This window comes from Lactuca serriola, chromosome 5 (assembly GCF_051521515.1).
Source record: "Lactuca serriola cultivar US96UC23 chromosome 5, Lser_US96UC23_V15, whole genome shotgun sequence".
Classification (NCBI taxonomy): domain Eukaryota; kingdom Viridiplantae; phylum Streptophyta; class Magnoliopsida; order Asterales; family Asteraceae; genus Lactuca; species Lactuca serriola.
The window spans coordinates 138147638-138167896 of NC_136412.1; the positions used below are offsets into that span (position 1 = coordinate 138147638).

The 20259-nt window shown below is 28.0% G+C and overlaps 1 protein-coding gene across 1 annotated transcript; it reads left to right on the top strand.

Moving 5' to 3' along the window:
* The first annotated feature begins 9390 nt into the window (after window positions 1-9390).
* LOC145051264 (receptor-like protein kinase HERK 1) lies at window positions 9391-11062 on the top strand. Its single transcript, XM_078999338.1, has 2 exons — window positions 9391-10421; window positions 10629-11062. Exons 1-2 carry the CDS (start codon window positions 9507-9509, stop codon window positions 10977-10979), a joined length of 1266 nt encoding a protein of 421 aa, XP_078855464.1. The 5' UTR covers window positions 9391-9506; the 3' UTR covers window positions 10980-11062.
* Window positions 11063-20259: the final 9197 nt, after the last annotated feature.

Genomic DNA, 20259 nt, shown 5'->3' on the forward strand with positions numbered 1-20259 from the left:
TTTATTAAAAGAGGTACTCTGATTTTTATAAAGCATAAACAAAATCAGTATTTTCTGGTCGTGAAAATTGGGGATGTCACACTAGTACTGGGCTCTGTCACTTGGGGTTTTGATTCCCTTAAACGCCTCTCTAGTGTAATCTAACGATCTTGGAGTGCTCTCATTTCAGTTTGAGCAGCAATCATTTCTACATGGAGCATGTCTGCGTGGTGTCTGGTTTCGTAATGATCTCCATCTGGACACTGAATATTTGTAGCGTTTTGTTGGGAGACAGCTGTGACTTCTAAAAACCAGTTGATCGATATACGAGATTAATCAACCTGTCGAGAAATACGATACAATATAATAGAGAGAGCCCTGTCAGCCGATCCCCCATTACTGATGTCATAAAAGTCTCTATTCATACCAAATGGAGGACGTTGTCCTTATTGGTGACTCCACCTGCGAAGTTCTTCACCCCATGTTGGGGTTGGACCATGATAATGTTGTCTGGCTACTGGGCGTTGTACTCGTTATGGTGGATTAATTTCGTCTAGTTTCGATTCTGTGCCATCTAAATTTTCTTCTTCGCTATCTTCCTCGGGATCCTCTTCAGGATCATCTTCTATCCAACCATGATTCCCTTGGTTAGGAAGTAGGGATCCCCATGCGGAGGATATCCTGCCATAAGGTCTATACGAGGAATTTAAAGATAAGATACATAGAAATGATGTAGTATTACAAAATACTCATATAGTATTTTAAATCTGTGTTTTGTTTTAAAGCTTTATTATATTAGTAGAGTTTGGTAAGTTTTAGACTAGTCATAACACCACCATCACTCCCAAACACATGTTGGTCATAGCTCAAATTAAAATATAGTTGATCAGACTATATTGATCCCAGATATGATTACATAAATGTTCAGGTTTAACTGTAGTGTCCAACATCCAAATACTTTTATGTAGTGATACTATTTTTGTATGAGTGAGTGTTAGTATACTTCTTATAAAATACTTATATTTTAAAAGAATAATTGTAGTAAGAGAACTTTGGCCCCATTGTATTTATAGTTGTATATCTTTTATGAATTGATATACTGAGTTCACTATAAACAATTGCTCTGATACTAATCTGTCATACCTCCAAATCAGAACGGCGAAAACATTCAGGGGTAGAGGACTTCATGTCAAGTATCACAACAATTCATAACAGTAATTAAAGTACAACAACAACCATCGTATTACAAAGTTATAAGTTTTACAAATGTATTCAAAATATAACGTATATGAACTCAAAAGTACATGATTAAAAGAAAGGAGTTTATAAATCTCTATCATCTCAAAAAAGATGTGGTTGTACCTGTATCATTGTTTCCCTAAGAATACAAGTAGATTTAGGAAAAGTTTCAACAATTAAGTTGGTGAGTTCACAAATATGTTTGTAAATGAAATCTTTTTTCTCGTTCATTGATAAAGTAAACATGTTTTTCCCAGAAACTCCTATATTTTATACTATGTTGTTATGTAGGCAAAATGTGTGATACTTTATGTACTATGAGTTTGTAAAATGTAGTTTAATTCTCGTAAAACCATGAAAGTATGTTTTCTCTGTATTAAAATAGTATATTTATGGTTATAATTGTAATATAGTTTTGTAATTAAATAAAACTATGTGAAGTGTTACTTATTCATACACTAATCATTTTATTCAATACCAAATTGTGAGTTATCATAACCATGCATCATGACCTATGATCGCCTAAAACACGATGTTCTTCAGGCGTCGAAATATGGTACAACAGTTGTCACCCTAGGCCTACCGGCATAGTTGTTGCAAGCAGCTTAGGTGCGGGATTGTCAGACCCGTATAGATCTATACAAAAATGTCACACTCTCACACAAGGAGACTCTAGTTATAATTTTTAGGAATTTTGATTTATATTTAAATAAGTACTCGAAGCATGTCTCACAAGAGCTATATCGATGATTACATGTAGAATAAAAAGTTACCTTGTAATTACTATACTGAAAGTAAGTTTCATAAACCATATAAAATATAGTTTTATATGTTTGTTTCTTAGTAAAGTATTATGTTTGTTGTCATCATAATGTTCTCTGCTTGTTTTCTATTATGTATTTTATTTGTATTCTATTATGTACTATGTTAGTTTTCCTGTTATGTATTTTGAAACTTGAAACCAATGAATGAGTCCTCTAAACTATATCTATTATAGTTTAGCTGTTTGTTTTACTCCAAAAATCTGTAATACTGCTATTACATGAAATTCTCTGTTTGTACCCATCTTATATTTATATAAATGTAATATTTATATAATTGTGATTAATTAGACCTTTGATTAAATAACTTTACCTCAAGCCCACAACCAAACAAGGAACATGAAATGGGGTCAAATTACATATTTTGAATCTTCTGAATCCAAATTATATAATTTACACATATATAAATATGTAATTTTATCAATTATAACAATTTAAAAGTACTAAAAACATTTGAAAACTTTTATAATATTAACACAGTTTTATTATGTTTCATTTCTATTTCTCCCCCTTAAAATTGTAAAAACTATTCAAAATACGGGGGTATGAACTCACATGATACGTGGTGATTCAGGCAGAGTTTCGTTTCTTATAAGGGAGTTTTCTTGACGTAACTTGAGAGTTTTTGATGAAAAGCCAGTTTAACTCAGGCAGAGTTTCATCTTAAAATTGAGGTCTTCGGGACTTCAGGGTTTGCGTCAGGTGGTAAGGAGGTACCCGAGACTTCAAAGGGTTTAGAAAGGCCTAAAGGAGTGTTTAAGTGGGGAGAGGATTTGAAAATTCTAAACAAAACCCAGAGGCCTCACATCCTATTTATAGGAGAGTTCCTGCCTAAGTACGTTGGGTGTAATTCTTGTGTACGTTGGGCGTACTAGCTCGAGTCTTATCCAATCTTCGGACGTGGTGAAGCTACAAGGCACCCGTCGAGGCTAGTCCCATTACGCCGGGCGTAAACTTTATGTACGCTGGACGTAAATGCTAGTTGGCTTTGGATGTGTCGATGATCCAAGATATGTGTTGCATGCAAAGAAAGATGCAACGTGGACCATCAGAGCCCTTGCTTCTGAGTACGATGGGCATACTCACATTTCTTCAACTTCAAAAATTCGTAACTTTCACAAACAAGCTTCGTTTTAACGTTCTTTATATACACACGTAGGTGAGACTATTCTCTACAACTTTCGTTTAGACTCTGTTGGCTAATTTTGAATTTATTTTTAAAGTTATATTTTTAACAGACCGGGACATGAAAAGTCCGTTAAAAATTCATAACTTCTTCATCCGACATCTGTTTTCGTCTGTCTTTTTACCGTTGGATTTTTGTTGATAAGATCTTCGATTCTCGTTTAAGTTGTTTTGGCTAAAAATTGCTCGATTTAAATTTCGAGTTTCGGACTGTGTACTGTTGTCTCAAAACTTAGAAAAATCATAACTTTTTCACACTAAGTCAGATTTAGTCGTTCTTTTTATGGACACTCTCGGTTTAACGTATATTATAACTTTAATTTAGATGGTTAAGGCTAAAAAATATTTTATTGAAAATTCACTTTTTACATTAAATAGTGTTTTATCGGTTTTGTCGCGGATTTTCGATAGGTCATAACTTTTTTCGTTATAACTCGGAATTGGATGTTCTTTATATTTTTTGAATCCTTGACATGATTTCTACCACTATATTCATTCCAAACAAGTTTATTTAACCTTTCATTTTTAAGGGTCGATATATAAATACACATAGTATATAAAATTTTCTCTTTATTATTGATATATACTTATTACATAAAGCCGAAATAACATGTTGTTACAATAGAGGTGGAGGTGTGATTGGTATTCAAAGCTACCATGTATAAAGGACCAGAACTTGGACCTAGGGTTTGATTTCAGGTTGCATTCGCCGGAAAATTCAATTTGACCGGCTAACCTTCAGTACCCAGTAGCAATGGTATCTTTTGAACGAAATAACAAGTTTAATGGTTAACTCAGCACCAAAAAAATTAAATGATCAAATATGTACAAAGACTATAGTTGGTTACAATCTCAAGTCATTATTCATTTTTTTATTATTTAAAGCTTTTGTTTTTTTAATGCTACAAGGAAAGTTAGATATAGTTAGAGGATTCGTATATAATTTTATTTGTTACTATTCAAATCAAAGATTCATTATTGTTGTTATCTTGGTTTCCAATTCCTTCTGTATACCGTAAACGTGATGAGTTAAAGTTTTTTTCTCATTAAATTGGATTAAAACACATAAGTTGGAGATTTGATATTTACATTAAAAAAAAATTCGTATGTATAAATATTAAGTATGTGGGATATTCAAACGCGAACAATTATGGAATTGAAAACCAGAAAATAGATTAATCAAATGTGAATAGCATGTTTTAATCACGAAAAAATAGTGTAATCATATGTGAACAACATGGTTTAATTACATGTTATTAAATACATATAACAAGAAAAATTATTATAAAATAAAAATAAAATTATTATATGTATATACACATGTGAATAAAAGGTTTTAATCATATATGAAAAGTTTAATCATATGTGAATAACATAGTTTAATTACATGTGAATAAATACATATAATAAAAAAAACTATTCCCATATGAAAAAAAATGTTTTAATCACAGATGAAAACTTTAATAATATACGAATAGCATGGTTTAATTATGATAAATACATATAATAACAAAAATAAAAAAAATAAAAAAAAAATAAAAAAAATAAAAACTTTTATGTGTTTATCGATATTTAGATAAAGGTTTTTAATCATAAGTGAATAACTTAACCATAGCATATGATGAAATACATATAATAAGAAAAATTATTAATAAAAACAGTTATGTGCGTATTAGCATATCAATAACAAGTTTTAATCACATGTGAATAGCTTATTCATACATACGATACAATAAGAAAATTTATCAAAAAAAAATCGTTACGACACAATAAGAAAATTTATCCAAAAAAAAAAATCGTTAAGTGTGTATATTTACATGTGAATAACATGCTTTAATCATATGTGAATAACATCATTTACTTACATGTGGTGGTGGTGGAGAAGTTAAAGTAGGAGTTTATGATGGCGGCACGTGGTAGTGTTGGTAGGGTGGTAGGCAATGTAGTGGGGGTTAAAGAGGGGTTGACGGTAGCGTAGGTGGTGGCGGTGGCAAGAGTAGCGGTGGATGTGGCAATCGTGTTTGTGATGGCGAGGGTGGTAAACTCGAGAATATACTTAACCTTTATATTCACATATGAATATTAGATTTCTTTGTCACCCCGGTACGCAAGAGAGTTTTGCGGCAAAAATAAATGTGTCTGAATGGTGGTTGTGGTTTATTTTAAAATAGGAATACTATATTTCTCCGTCGCGCCGGTACATGAAAGAGTTTTGCGAGAAAAAAAAATATGTAGCCCAAATTTGTTCTCGCGTTCTCAATTTCATAATCGTTCTTATTTGAACTTTTTCATATATATATATATATATATATATATATATATATATATATATATATATATGTTCAGGTTCATTTGAGACCATTCTAAGTTTGTGAGACCGTGAGACCAAATCTAAAAATAATTTTAAAATGCAAAATAAATGGAAAAATCAAAAAATTCTTTTTTTAAATATTATTTTCGGAACTTGAATTAACTAAAAAAAATAAAAATAAATAAAAAAATAGAATATTACACTGACATATTCTAAATAGAATATTACACTGACATATTCTAAAAAATAATTTTAAAATGCAAAATAAATGGAAAAATTTAAAAATTCTTTTTTTAAATATTATTTCCGGAACTTGAACTAACTAAAAAAATAAAAATAAAATCCCATTTTTTTGGAAAAATACGTGAAATATTCTAAATATAATATTACACTGTACATATTCTAAAAATAATTTTAAAATGCAAAATAAATGGAAAAATCAAAAAATTCTTTTTTTAAGTATTATTTTCGGAACTTGAATTAACTAAAAAAAATAAAAATAAATAAAAAAATGTGTCTCACGGTCTCACAAAATTAGGCCGTCTCACATGAACCTAACCATATATATATATATATATATATATATATATATATATATATATATATATATATATATATATATATATATAGTTAAATTCAAATAAGAACACTATTTAATGTGAGAACGTGAGAACACTACTTTATGTTACTATTCTACTATGAATTTTGTATATACAACGATATGTGTTATTCATCAACAAATATACGAACAATCACCCATTAATATTCACATGAAAATTTTGTATGTACAACTTTATGACATTATTCAACACCGAATATATGAACAATCACATATTTAAAATTCACATTAGAATTTACTAAATTACTACATATATATATATATATATATATATATATATATATATATATATATATATATATATATAAATTTTAAAGTAGAATAGCAATATAAAATTGAATATATTCATATTATAATTACTACAATACTATAAATATTAAATTCATAGTAGAATAGTAACATAAAATAGTGTTCTCACGGTCTCACATTAAATAGTGTTCTCATTTGAACTTAACGTGTGTGTGTATATATATATATATATATATATATATATATATATATATATATATATATATATAGAAAAAGTGAATATACCCTTAAGTATATATAAGTTTAGCTACCCAAACTCACAATAGTACGTTGTTTTATATCTTATATACATTGTAATTGTCAAATGTTCTTATAATTCAACATGTAACTTGATTTACTTCAAAGATTTTTATAAATTCAACATTATCTTCTTCTTACTTAATTTTCACTTTCAACTATAATATATATAGCCTAGTAAGTATTTGTCAAAAAGATATAATGGAAAATAATAGTGAAATTTCGAAATTTTGAAAGTAAATAAAATTAGGGGTTGAAGTTTAAGATAATTATAATGAATATATATCAAACTAAATGACGTATTAAGTTTATATACCCTTAAAGGTATATTCAGTTTTCCATATATATATATATATATATATATATATATATATATATATATATATATATATATATATATATATATATATATATATATATATATATATATATATATATATATATATAGGGTTAGGATCAAATATGAATCAAAAATATTGTATGAATGTGTAACCAAATTCTGGCCATCAGATTAAAAGAATTAACCATTGTGATCTTAAGGTACATGTTGTTAACATGTGATAGCATGTACTAAATAATTAACATTTTAATTAATCATAAATGCAAATATGATATGTTATTAAGAGAGAGAAATCAAAATGACCTACATTTTAGGCAGCTAATTCAATTTAATTAATAAATATCAATTCAAATTTCGGATTTTATGAATTACTTTCAAACTAAATTTGATTTTTTGAGAATACGAATTCATTGAAAACGTTCTGTTCATTCTCATATATTTTGTTTGCATTCTTAATTCTTAAAGAATACGTTCATATAAGAGATCTTTTTATATTAACATTCTTAAAGAATACGAATTCATATAAGTTAATCATCCAGTTCGCTCTCATATATTTTGTTTTCATTCTTAAAGAATATGACTTCATTTAAGAGATCTTTTTATAGTTAACATTCTTAAAGAATACAAAGTCATATAAGTTAATCATATTAAGACTGTTTGTAGTATTATTTTAAGAATCGATAATCAGTTAATCATAAATTCAAAGTACCAATTATTATAAGCATTCTTAAAGAATATTTGGTACATGTGTAAATGAGAACGAAATTATTGAAAGAATCAAATTTTATTTTTTTAAATTTATCCATTTTTGACACAATGTTTGACATATTTATATAAAAAATTAGAATACAATGAATGTATATATTGTTGTAAAAATAACATTCTTTTCATAGTCATTCTCGATCTTCTACCGTCCATTCTTTTGTATTATGTTTTTTAAGAATCAATTTCAATTCTATGTTCCATTCTTCAATAATCAGTTTCATTTGTTTCTTCAATTCTTCAAGAATAAGTAATTGTTCTGCCTTCTATTCTTCAAAAATTTATTTCAGTTTTGCATTCAATTATTTCATATTACATTCAAGAATCAATTTTCATTCCACCTTATATTCTAATGTGTTCCATAAAAGGAATGAATAAACAAATTCCATAAAAAAATGAAATTTCAAGAATAAAGGAATTTGACGTTATACACATTAAAGATATTCACGTCATACATTTTAAGGGTATTCTTTGTAAGATTAATAAAATAAGCATAAGGTTGGATACCCAAAACAAAAGCTTAGACTTTGTTGTATTTTCCTCACCACCATATTACATACAACAAGAATCACCATATTACATACAACAAGAATGGAGCTTAAAATTGTGTTAATGTTAAACGAAAGTTCAATGTGTATGAATTCATTCAAGTTTCTTTTTTGAAAAGAGGATTAATAAAAAATTATTTAATTCATCATTTACATCTTTTGCCAATTACCCCTAATTGGTTAATTCAATTATAATAAAGTGATTATGTAATCGTATAAAAGAGAGATTCATCTTTGAAGAGATTTTAGTTATTAGGGCATAAACATTTATGCTTCTAGATTATTGTTATTAAAAAAAGAGAAAAGGCAACCCCATCCATATGCAAAATTAATAATTGAACAATAATTTTTGTATGCAGCGTTAAGAAAATGTTTAAATCCATATAGTGCTCAAATTTGATCCACCATAAATTGAAAATATTATTTTAATCGTTAAAATTTTTTAAATGCAATACCAAAGTATCAAAATCTTACTCTTACTTGCTCGATGTTGGATTTCTCGATTTACACTATACTATTGTTTTTCTTCTTCCTGTGAATTGGTTGATTCTGGATTAAGGAAAAAAAAAACCATTGAATAAGTCGATGTAATCTTCCATAAAAAGTGAATGAACAATATATGAGATAACTTTCCATAATTATAGGCTTTTAATTAGGGTTATTTAATTAATTGATTAATAAAAATTATAATTATATTATTCAATTTAATTAATTCATCTATTTCAAATGATTGGTCCACAATTGGTCCACAATTAGTCACACGCTCACACAATACTTAGATGTTATATATAAACCTAACTCTCTCTCTCTCTCTCTCTCTCTCTCTCTCTCTATATATATATATATATATATATATATATATATATATATATATATATATATATATATATATATATATATATATATATATATATATATATATATATATATCATGTTGCCGATGCATGACTGGTTTTGGAAGTAATTAAGTTCTATATATTCCATTGTTCTTTATACATTATAGATTACTACTAGCTTTGCAACAATAGATTGAAACAATATTCATGCTTTGTCGGTCTTAGTATCTGTTGCGCTGTGATTTTCAATTCTTCAACCTCTCCAATTATAACTTTTCTATCACAATTCCAGTCGACCTCACATATAAACAACCTCTTCCATGGAAGAGTTTAAGCACCTTAGAGTACCACTTGACTTCATAAAACATGCCACCAACAACTTTGGGGCTTCCAACTTCATTGCAGAAGGCGGATTCGGGAAGGTATACAAAGGAGAATTCAAAGCAGAATTCTTTCAATCTGGCGGTCCGATCACTGGTGCGGTCAAGCTTTTGGATAGATCAAAAGATCAAGCAGATGTTTCATTTTGGAGAGAGATCATGTTGCTTTCCAGTTATAGTCATAAAAATCTCATCTCACTTCTAGGATTTTGTGATGAGAGTGATCAAAGGATCATTGTGTACGAGTATGCCTCAAATAAAAGCCTTGATTTTCATATATTTGGCCCCGATCTCACATGGATTCAACGTCTGAAGATATGTGTCGGGGCTGCATGTGGCTTGCAATACCTTCATGATCCGAGGGGGACCCAACAAAGAGTCCTCCACCGTGATATTAAAAGTGCCAACATCTTGTTGGACGAAAACTGGAATGCCAAAATTGCAGATTTTGGCCTATCCAAATACGGCCCTGCCAACCAACAACACACGTTTCTTTTTTCTGATGCCAAAGGCACCCTTGGTTATTGTGATCCCATGTACATAGAGACAATGTTATTGACCAAAGAATCAGACGTCTACTCTTTTGGCGTTGTGCTATTTGAAGTTTTGTGCTCGAGGCCTTGTGTTGATTATAGGTTCAATGATCAACGTCGATCCCTAACGATATTGGCAAAAAAGTGCTATTTAGAACAAACTTTACATACAATTATCGATGTTAACATAAGGCAACAAATCGAACAAAACTCGTTGGATACGTTTGTAAGACTTGCATATCAATGTTTGGAAAAAGAACGGACACGACGTCCGTCAATGGATTTGGTCGTCAGCAAACTCAAAACTGCACTCAAATATCAGGTAAGTTGTTTTTTTTTTCCTTTTGTTTGTATAAGCATCTGAACATATATTTGTATTTGTCATAAATTGAAAAATATGAATAGAGGAAATATATAATTCTTAGCCCAAAAAATGTCAACCAATTGGCTCCACTTCTACAGACTACAAGCAAGTTAACAGTCATTTAGATTTATTCAAACTGAATCCCTTTCACCCACTTTTGAGCAGGTGGAGTTTGAGGTTAAAGAACCAGAGACGGAAAACAGAGTACAGAAGAATGGAGATGATTACGAGATTATCTGTCCACCCGGACGCCATTCAGTGATTTTGTACACAGGATACGACCAAAGCATCCCACAGTCGTTCTATGATTGCTCACGTATTTTAGCTTTACTCGACGATTATGGGGTTTCATACGAAGAACGCAATGTGTTATCGAGTAAACTAAAGGAGATATTCCGCAAAAATGTGTTACCGCCAAGGCTGTTTATAAATGGTAAGTACGTCGGTGGAGCAGAAGAAATTAATGTGTTGGACGAGCAAGGAAAATTGGAGGAACTCCTTTTCGGAATAACATAAAACATATGCAAAGGGTGTGCTATATGTAATTGTGATATATGTAATTGCAGATTTTAGATTCCAAGGAGTGCATGAAATGTAACGAGAATATACATATTAAATGCTTCATTTACAGGTAATATATATTTTGATCATGATTACCCTACGATGTGAGAGTATTAGTTGACTTCGTTGATATATTAGTGTTTTGGATCTTATGAAATGCTTCATTTGCAGCTAATATATATTTGTATCATTACCTACGATGTGAGAGTTTTAGTTGACTTTTGTGATATTTTAGTGTTTTGGCTGAATTAGATCCAATTTTAAATCTTTTAACCGGATTCCAAGGAGGAGAGTATGGAATTTGTGCTGGCCACTGACCCACTGTAAGTGTTTTTAACTTCAAAATTTTAAAGTTCTACACCTTTTAAAAAATGTGTTTGTGCCTTTGTGGGATATAAAAAAAATGTTTGTAATTGTCCAATCAAGAATGTAAGCAACTATTAGTATATGTATGCGCTTGCGCAGAAACACCTATATAGTTGATATATTAACAAATATATGTTTTTTTTAAAATGTAGCAATAAAGTTGTTGTTAAATTTGATATAATAATTTATATACTAAATTGATGTAATGTTATATCTATTATAACTGCATAATCTCAGTCGTTTGAATGAATTCTACGAGCGAGTTATACATAAATAAAATTAAATATAATATATGGTTTAATATATTTATAGTGTTGTTATTGTTAATTAATTTTTTTAAATTTATTTGCTTAATGTTTTAATTTCTATCATTATAATTATTTAAACATCAAACATTGTTTTTTGATTTTAAAGGTAACAATATAATCATTTATATATAGTTATTTTTAACTATTGCTATTTTAGGTTATTTTAAGCTATTTATTTGAAATTTTTTAATGATTATAAAAATATCTTTAGGAAATATTTTAGTTAAATTAAGATTACAATTTAGTTTTTGCATTTATCACTTTTAACTATTTACAAAATATTTTTTAGTTTTTTAAGTGGAACTGAAATTTATATTGAAGTTGACCCTATAATATTATATTTAAATTAAGAATTTAAGTATTTGTGGAAACTGTTTAAATGTTGTATATTTAAACTGATAATGGTTTACATACAACAACATTTTAAATATAATAAATTATGTGTAATATGTTAAAAGTTAAAGACATAACTTTATAAGTAAAAGTAAAAATATTATTTTAAAATTGAAATTTAGTTTATTTATGATTACACTTTAGGTTTGATATTTATTTAAACTTATTAAACAACTTATAATCATTATTAGAAAGATACTACAATTTATCACTTTTAACTATTTGCAAAATATTTATTGAGGTGTTTAAGTTAAACTAAAATTTATATTTAAGTTAATCCTGTAATGTTATATTTAAATGAATAATTTAATTATTTTATACAAATTATTCCCAAATTGTACTTTTAAAATGATAATGGTTTACATACAACAATATATTAAAACTAAGAAATTACTTATAATATGTTAAAAGTTAAAAAACATAACTTTATAAGTAGAGGTAAAACTATTATTTTAATATTAAAATTTAGTTTATATATGATTACTCTTTAGGTTTGATATTTATTTAACCTTTTTAACCAACTTATAATTATTATTAGAAAGAAACTAAAAATTCAGGGGAGTTCAAATGAATATTGTGAAAGGAAAAATGTTTCTTTTGTAAGTATACTAGGCAAATGTCCGCGCGTTGCGCAGAAGCATTTATATAACTGAAATCTTTGCATGTTTTTTTTAATATAACAATAATGTTATTATTAAATTTTATATAATAATTCATATACTAAGGAGATATAATATATTGATTATTTTGAAGAGTAAATTACACGAATGGTCCCTATGGTTGGGGGTGATTTGAGCGGTTTGTCTCTAACTTATTTTTTTAACTTGGAAGGTCCTTACTATTTGTTTTTGTTACGTGCTTTGCCCTTACTATTTGTTTTTTTATGCGTTTGGTCTCTGTCTTACTTAAAAAGACTATTATTTAAATAGGGAAAAATCATGGGGTAGGTAAGGTAAGGTGAATGGGTGGGGTTGGGGTGTCTTTATTTAAATAAATTAGAAAATCAAGGGAAAAAATAGTCTTTTTTGATAAGACAAGACCAAGTGCGTAACAAAAGAAAATAGTAGGGACCTTCCGAGTTAAAAAAAATAAGTCAGGGACCAAACATGAAAATTACTCTAAACCATAGGGACCATTCATGTAATTTACTCTATTTTGAATTATATGATAATATATACATCTATTAAAACTGCATAATCTCAATCTTTTGAATGACCTCTACTCGCAAGTTACTCACGTATAAAATAAAATATAATATATAGTTTAATGTTATTTATAGTTGCAGTTATTATTAATTAATTTTTTAAAATTTATTTGCTTAACATTCTAATTTCTATCATTGTAATTATTTAAAACATCAAACATTTTTTTTGATTTTAAAGTTAACAATATAATCATATATATAGAGTTATTTTTAACTATTGTTATTGTAAGTTATTTTAAGCTAATTATTTGAAAACTTTTAACTATTATAAAAATATCTTTAGGAAATATTTTAGTTAAATTGATATTACAATTTAATTTTTGCATTTACCACTACAATTTATCGTTTTTAACTATTCACAAAATATTCTTTTGGTTTTTTAAGTGGAACTGAAATTTATATTGAAGTTGACCCTGTAATGTTATATTTAAATTAACAATTTAAGTATTTTGTCCAAACTGTTCAAAAGTTGTAGCTTTAAATTTATAATGGTTTACATACAACAATATATTAAATCTAATAAGTTAAGTATAATATGTTAAAAGTTAAAGACATAACTTTATATGCAGAAGTGAAAATATTATTTGAATATTGAAATTTAGTTTATTTATGATTACACTTTAAGTTTGATACTTATTTAACATTATTAACCAACTTATATTCATTATTAGAAAGATACTACAATTTATCACTTTCAACTATTTACAAAATATTCTTTAGGTTGTTTAAGTTGAACTAAAATTTATATTTAAGTTGATTATGTAAGGTTATATTTAAATTAACAATTTTAGTATTTTATACAAATTGTTCAAAAGTTGTAGGTTTAAAATGATAATGGTTTACATACAACAACATATTAGACCTAATAAATTTAGTATAATATGTTAAAAGTTAAAAACATAACTTTATAAGTAGAAGAAAATATATTCTTTTAAGACAAAACTTCAAAAATAGTCCCTGTGGTTTTCGAAAATATCATGTTTAGTCCCTAAGTTCAAAAAACCTCACAGATGGTCCCTGTGGTTTCAAAACTTTTAACAAGTGGTCCTTCCGCCTAACTTCGTCAGCTTTCTACCGTTAAGTGAGGGGCATTTTCATCATTTCAATACACAGGGACCATTTATGAGGTTTTCACTATTTAAAAAAAAAAGAAAAAAAATATAATTATTTAATTAAAGGGCCCCACCCTCTCTCTCTCTCTCTCCACCATATACCCCCACCTCCTTCTCCTTTTTCTTTTTACCCAAGATGAACACTTCATATGTGCGTGTGTAGTTGGTAGTCCCAAGAAATCCTTCAATCCATGATCAGTCCCCTCCCTTTAGAGTCTTATCGTATGTGTGATGAACAGGGGAGTAAATACTATAGAACATATATCTCCGATCTTCGTCTCCGACATTAGAGTCTTATCGTATGTGTGATGAACAGGGGAGTAAATACTATAGAACATATATCTCCGATCTTCGTCTCCGACATTAGAGAATATGGAGAGGTGGGGTGAACTAGGGCAGTAAAGGGTAAGAAAAACCCGAACCCTCCCACCGCCTTCTTCGTCTCCAACATCAGAGAATAACGAGAAGCAACGAAGGTCCAGTAGTGGTGGCGGAGAAGGAGAATGGTCGTCGGATATCCGACAACTGTAACGATCTAACAACTGTGATGATCTGAAAGAGATTGAAAAATCGACTCACTTCGTCTCCACCTTTACCCACAAACCTTGGGTAACAGAGGAGAAAGCTTCTTGAACTGTTCGAAATGGGTCAAGAAGACCTGCATTTTTTGTTGCACTGAACTCAAATCCAAGACAAAAAAGATCGTCGGACTCCTCTAGTCTCGAAGACATGCATTTCTTGTTGATCGTCGGTGATCTGTTTCCAGCAACACGATCTTGGTGTCTGTTAACGGAACGACGATTCTCAATTACAGTTTTACGATGAAGGTGGGGAAGAATAGAATTCACCTAACAATATACAATGATGGTGGTGGGATTGATTTTACAAAATAAGGTGAGGCAACTTCGATGGTCGGCAGCCTCTTCTTGGCCGGTGGTGAAGAAAAACGGGAAGGGAAGAGAGAAAGAGAGAGAGAGAGAGAGAGAGAGAGAGAGAGAGAGAGAGAGAGAGAGAGGGTGGGCCCTTTAATATTAAATAATTATATTTTTTTTTCTTTTTTTTTTTACAAAATAAGGCAAAACTTCATAAATGGTCCCTATGGTGGTGAAATGACAGAAATGTCCTTCACTTAACGGTCAAATGTTAACGGAGTTAGCGAAAAGGACCATTTGTTAAAAGTTTTGAAACCACATGGATCATCTGTGAGGTTTTTTGAACTTAGGGACTAAACTTGATATTTTTGAAAACCATAGGGACCATTTTTGAAGTTTTGTCTTCTTTTAATATTGAAATTTAGTTTATATATGATTACACTTTAGGTTATATTTATTTAGCCTTGTTATATTTATTTAACCTTATTAACCAACTTATAATCATTATTCGAAAGAAATTGAAAAATCATGGGAGTTTCAAATTAATGTGGTGAAAGGAAAAATGAATGGGAGTTTCAAATGAATGTGGTGAAAGGAAAATAATAGTTTTATAAGTATATAATGATAATGATAAGTAGAAAACAATGTTTTGAAATTATAATGCCTTCATTTGTTATTCATATATAAATAACTAATATTTTAATAAAAGACAAAGTGTTTTGAAAATTTAAACTACTTACAATACAACAAAAATAACCTGCAGCCACACTTTTTAAAAATCCCTTTGCCACATTTTGGAAAAAAATGTTATGATTTCGTTAAAAGTGTGGCAATTTGTCATTGATAAAATCCTGGATTATTTTCGACATATTTTAAAATCGTAATGGTTATCGATGAGATCGTTAGTATATATATTGTCACATATAGAAATCTAGTGTGGCGAAAAGGTAATACATATGGCCACATGATTTGTTTATATGACCATATGTATCATTTAGTGACACATAGAGAAATCTAATGTGGTTAATAGTAATATCTATGACCATATGAATTGTTTATATGCCTATATATATATATATATATATATATATATATATATATATATATATATATATATATATATATATATATATATATATATATATATATACAAGACTTCGACCCTAACAGCATAAACACCTATTTAGTTGAAAGCTTTAAAAATATATGTTTTTTCTTAAATATAACAATAAAGTTGTTAAATTTTATATAATATTTCGTATACTAAGTATATATAATATATTTATTATTTTGAATTATATGACAATATATACATCTATTAAAACTACATAATCTCAATCCTTTGAATGACCTCTACGCACGGGTTACTCAGGAATAAAATTAAATATAATATACGGTTTAATGTTATTTATTGTTATTATTATTGTTAATTATTTTTTAAATTTTATTTTCTTAACGTTTTAATTTCTATCATTGTAATTATTTAAAACATCAAACATTGTTTTTTGTTTTTAAAGGTAACAATATAATCATTCATATAGAGTTATTTTTAACTATTGTTATTGTAAGTTATTTTAAACTATTTATTTGAAAACTTTTAATGATTATAAAAATATCTTTAGGAAATATTTTAGTTAAATTGAGATTACAATTACTTTTTGCATTTATCACATTTAACTATTCTGAAAATATTCTTTTAGTTTTTTAAATGGAATTGAAATTTATATTTAAGTTGACTGTGTAATGTTATATTTTAGTTAACAATTTAATTATTTATCCAAACTATTCAAAAGTTGTAATTTAAATTGATGATGGTTTATACACAACAACATATTAAATCTAATAAATTAAGTATAATATGTTAAAAGTTAAAGAAATAACTTTATAAGAAGAAGTAAATATATTTTTTTAATATTGAAGTTTAGTTTATTTATGATTACACTTTAGGTTTGATGTTTATTTAACCTAATTAACCAACATATAATCATTATTAGAAAGACACTACAATTTATCACTTTTAACTATTTACAACATATGCTTTGGGTTGTTTATGTTGAATTAAAATTTATATTTAAGTTATTCATGTAGTGTTATATTTTATTTGACAATTTAAGTATTTTATCCAAACTATTCAAAATTTACAGCTTTAAAATGATAATGGTTACATACAACAACATATTAAAATAATAAATTAAGTATAATACGTTAAACGTTAAAGATATAGCTTTATAAGTAGAAGTAAGATATTATTTTAATAACAAAATTTAGTTTATATATGATCACGCTTTAAGTTTGATATTTATTTAACCTTATTGACCAACTTATAATCATTATTAGAAAGAAATTGAAAAGTCATGGGAACTTCAAATGAATGTGGTGAAAGGAAAAATGCTTCCTTTATAAGTATATATATATATATATATATATATATATATATATATATTTAGCCATATATAATAGACGTGATAAACCATGTGGCCGTAAGCATATTGTGGTGGCGTTTTTTTTAATTGTTCGTTTGTCCAAATGTATAGTTTAGCCTCAGTCGAAAAATGTGGTAAAATATGACCATCTGCCACATATTCGTGTTCGTTTTATCAGAAATAATGTGAAATGCATTCTAATGTGGCTAAAGTTAATACATATGGTGACATGAATTGTTTGTATGTCCATATGTACCATTAAGCCACATATAATAAACGTCACAAAACATGTAGATGTAAACATTTTATGTGACATTTTTTTCAAAGTTTGTGCGTCCTTATGTATCTTTTAACCTTTCTCTATTAATGTGGCTATGACAATCTCCCACTTATTTGTGTTCGTTTTATCGGAATTAATGTGCAATGGATTTAATGTGGATAAAGGTAATATCTATGGTCATATGAATTGTTTGTATGACTATATGTACCATTTAACCACATATAATAAACGTGACAAACCATGTGGTTGTAAACATTTTATGGTGGCATTTTTTAAAAATTTTGTGTGTCCGTATGTATATTTTAGCCTTAGTTGAATAATATGGCCAAATATGACCATCTACCACATATTTGTGTTCGTTTTATCGAAAATAATGTGCAATAGATTCTAATGTGGCTAAGGTAATACACATGTTCACTTGAATTGTTTGTATGGTCATATGTTTCATTTAACCGCATATAATAAATGTGACTAACCATGTGGCCGTAATCATTTTATCGTGGCATTTCTTTAAGTTTGTGTGTTCATATGTATCTTTTAGTCCCAATCAAATAATGTGGCCAAATATGACCATCTAACCCATACGACTTAATGTCATAAACCCTAACCCATCAACCCTAATTAAAACACAAACATTTTTACAATAATAAGAAAATTATCTTCATTGAGGCATTACTTTATAAATATAATTAAGTGTTGTCTACTAAACAAACATCCAAAAAATAGCAAAAAGATTATATTTACAACAATTACCACCTGACGATACGATGCCAATGAAAGTGACATACTACATTGTACTACCTATACTAACGACAAACAGGGAAATGATCCAATTGAAAATCAAACTCGGAAAATTCATCAAATGTACGCTCGGTTAAATGATCATTCTTTTCACATGTAAGATGATATCATTCTTATTGGCTTATGAGCAAATGATATATTCACCATAAATTGCTTCACACTTATTGAACATTCAATAAATTCTTCATCATGAGGTGTTCTTGCTCCAAAATCATCTTCATGTATCTGGAAACCTAGAATTAAACGTTATAAATAACAATCATCAAATTTAACGGTTTAAATTTTCATTCCATATACAAAACAAAAAAAATATACTTAGTTCAAGAGTTTGACATGAATGCTAAACTTATAGTCTTACATAGATTGCACCTTCTACTAAATATCAAAATATATTAACAATAGTGTGTGTGTCTTATATATATATATATATATATATATATATATATATATATATATATATATATATATATATATATATATATACACACACCTTGATAGCATAGAGGTTGGCCCATTGAGATATAAATCATCCCAAGCACATAACTTGCTTCAAGATGTTCCTTATCTCTTTTGAAATGTACCAACCGTAATCCTCTTTCAAAGTTAGAGTTGGAATAGTACTTAACATAAAAATGAGATTAAAATCAGGCTATAAGACAACAATAATTAAAAAACAAAATATGCATGTTCCTATAAATTGATCACAAAAGATGTATACCATTCCTAATCGGTATCTTGCAACGGGGTTTCCTTCCTTCAAGTTAAAAAGGCTTATTCTTCAATTTGTAAATACATTCCACGAGTTTGAGTAAAATGATTAACTAGGGATGTTGAATTATACACAATTAGATATTGCCCGGTTTGATTTATTTATTTACAACTAATGAAGTAGATATTAAATGTTAATCAAAATAAATCAAGTCCTACTTTGTGTAAAATACATTTATATGATTAAGTGTGTGAGAATTACCAAATACTTGCAAAGGGTATGCCTTTAGTTGACTGTGATCCTAATTTTTCAATAATTTCGACTAAAATGGGTTCAGAAAGAGCTTCAAGGGGAATGGATGGGCGTCTACGAATCATTCTATTACCAAACCATAAGTAATAAGTTGCAAAAGCATTCAATGATTATCACATCTTTTAAGAAGATAAATTTCAAATACAACGATTACTGAAAACAGGGGATTGAAAAAAAAAACTTACTTTGATTATTTCATCCTGGATGAGATTATCACATACACTTTGATGATTTTTTTTTAAGAAAAGCTATTTAATTTCTACGATCAAAATCATGTATACATAGGTTTTTTTAATTGTTTGACGTGAGAGGCTTGGGGAAGATAAAGCAGCAAGGATATAATGATAGTCGTAAACAAATGAATTAGTTTAATCCATTTATGTTAAATTTAATTTAATAATTATCTCCTTTCTTGCAAAATAAATAAATTCTAATTTATTTGATAACATTTAAAA

What these genes read in the sequence shown, in the direction of transcription:
- LOC145051264 (XM_078999338.1), top strand. Translation starts at nt 9,507, where the DNA reads ATGGAAGAGTTTAAGCACCTTAGAGTACCACTTGACTTCATAAAACAT. An exon ending in AAACTGCACTCAAATATCAG is followed by an intron (nt 10,422 to 10,628) that starts GTAAGTTGTTTT and finishes ACTTTTGAGCAG; the next exon opens with GTGGAGTTTGAGGTTAAAGA.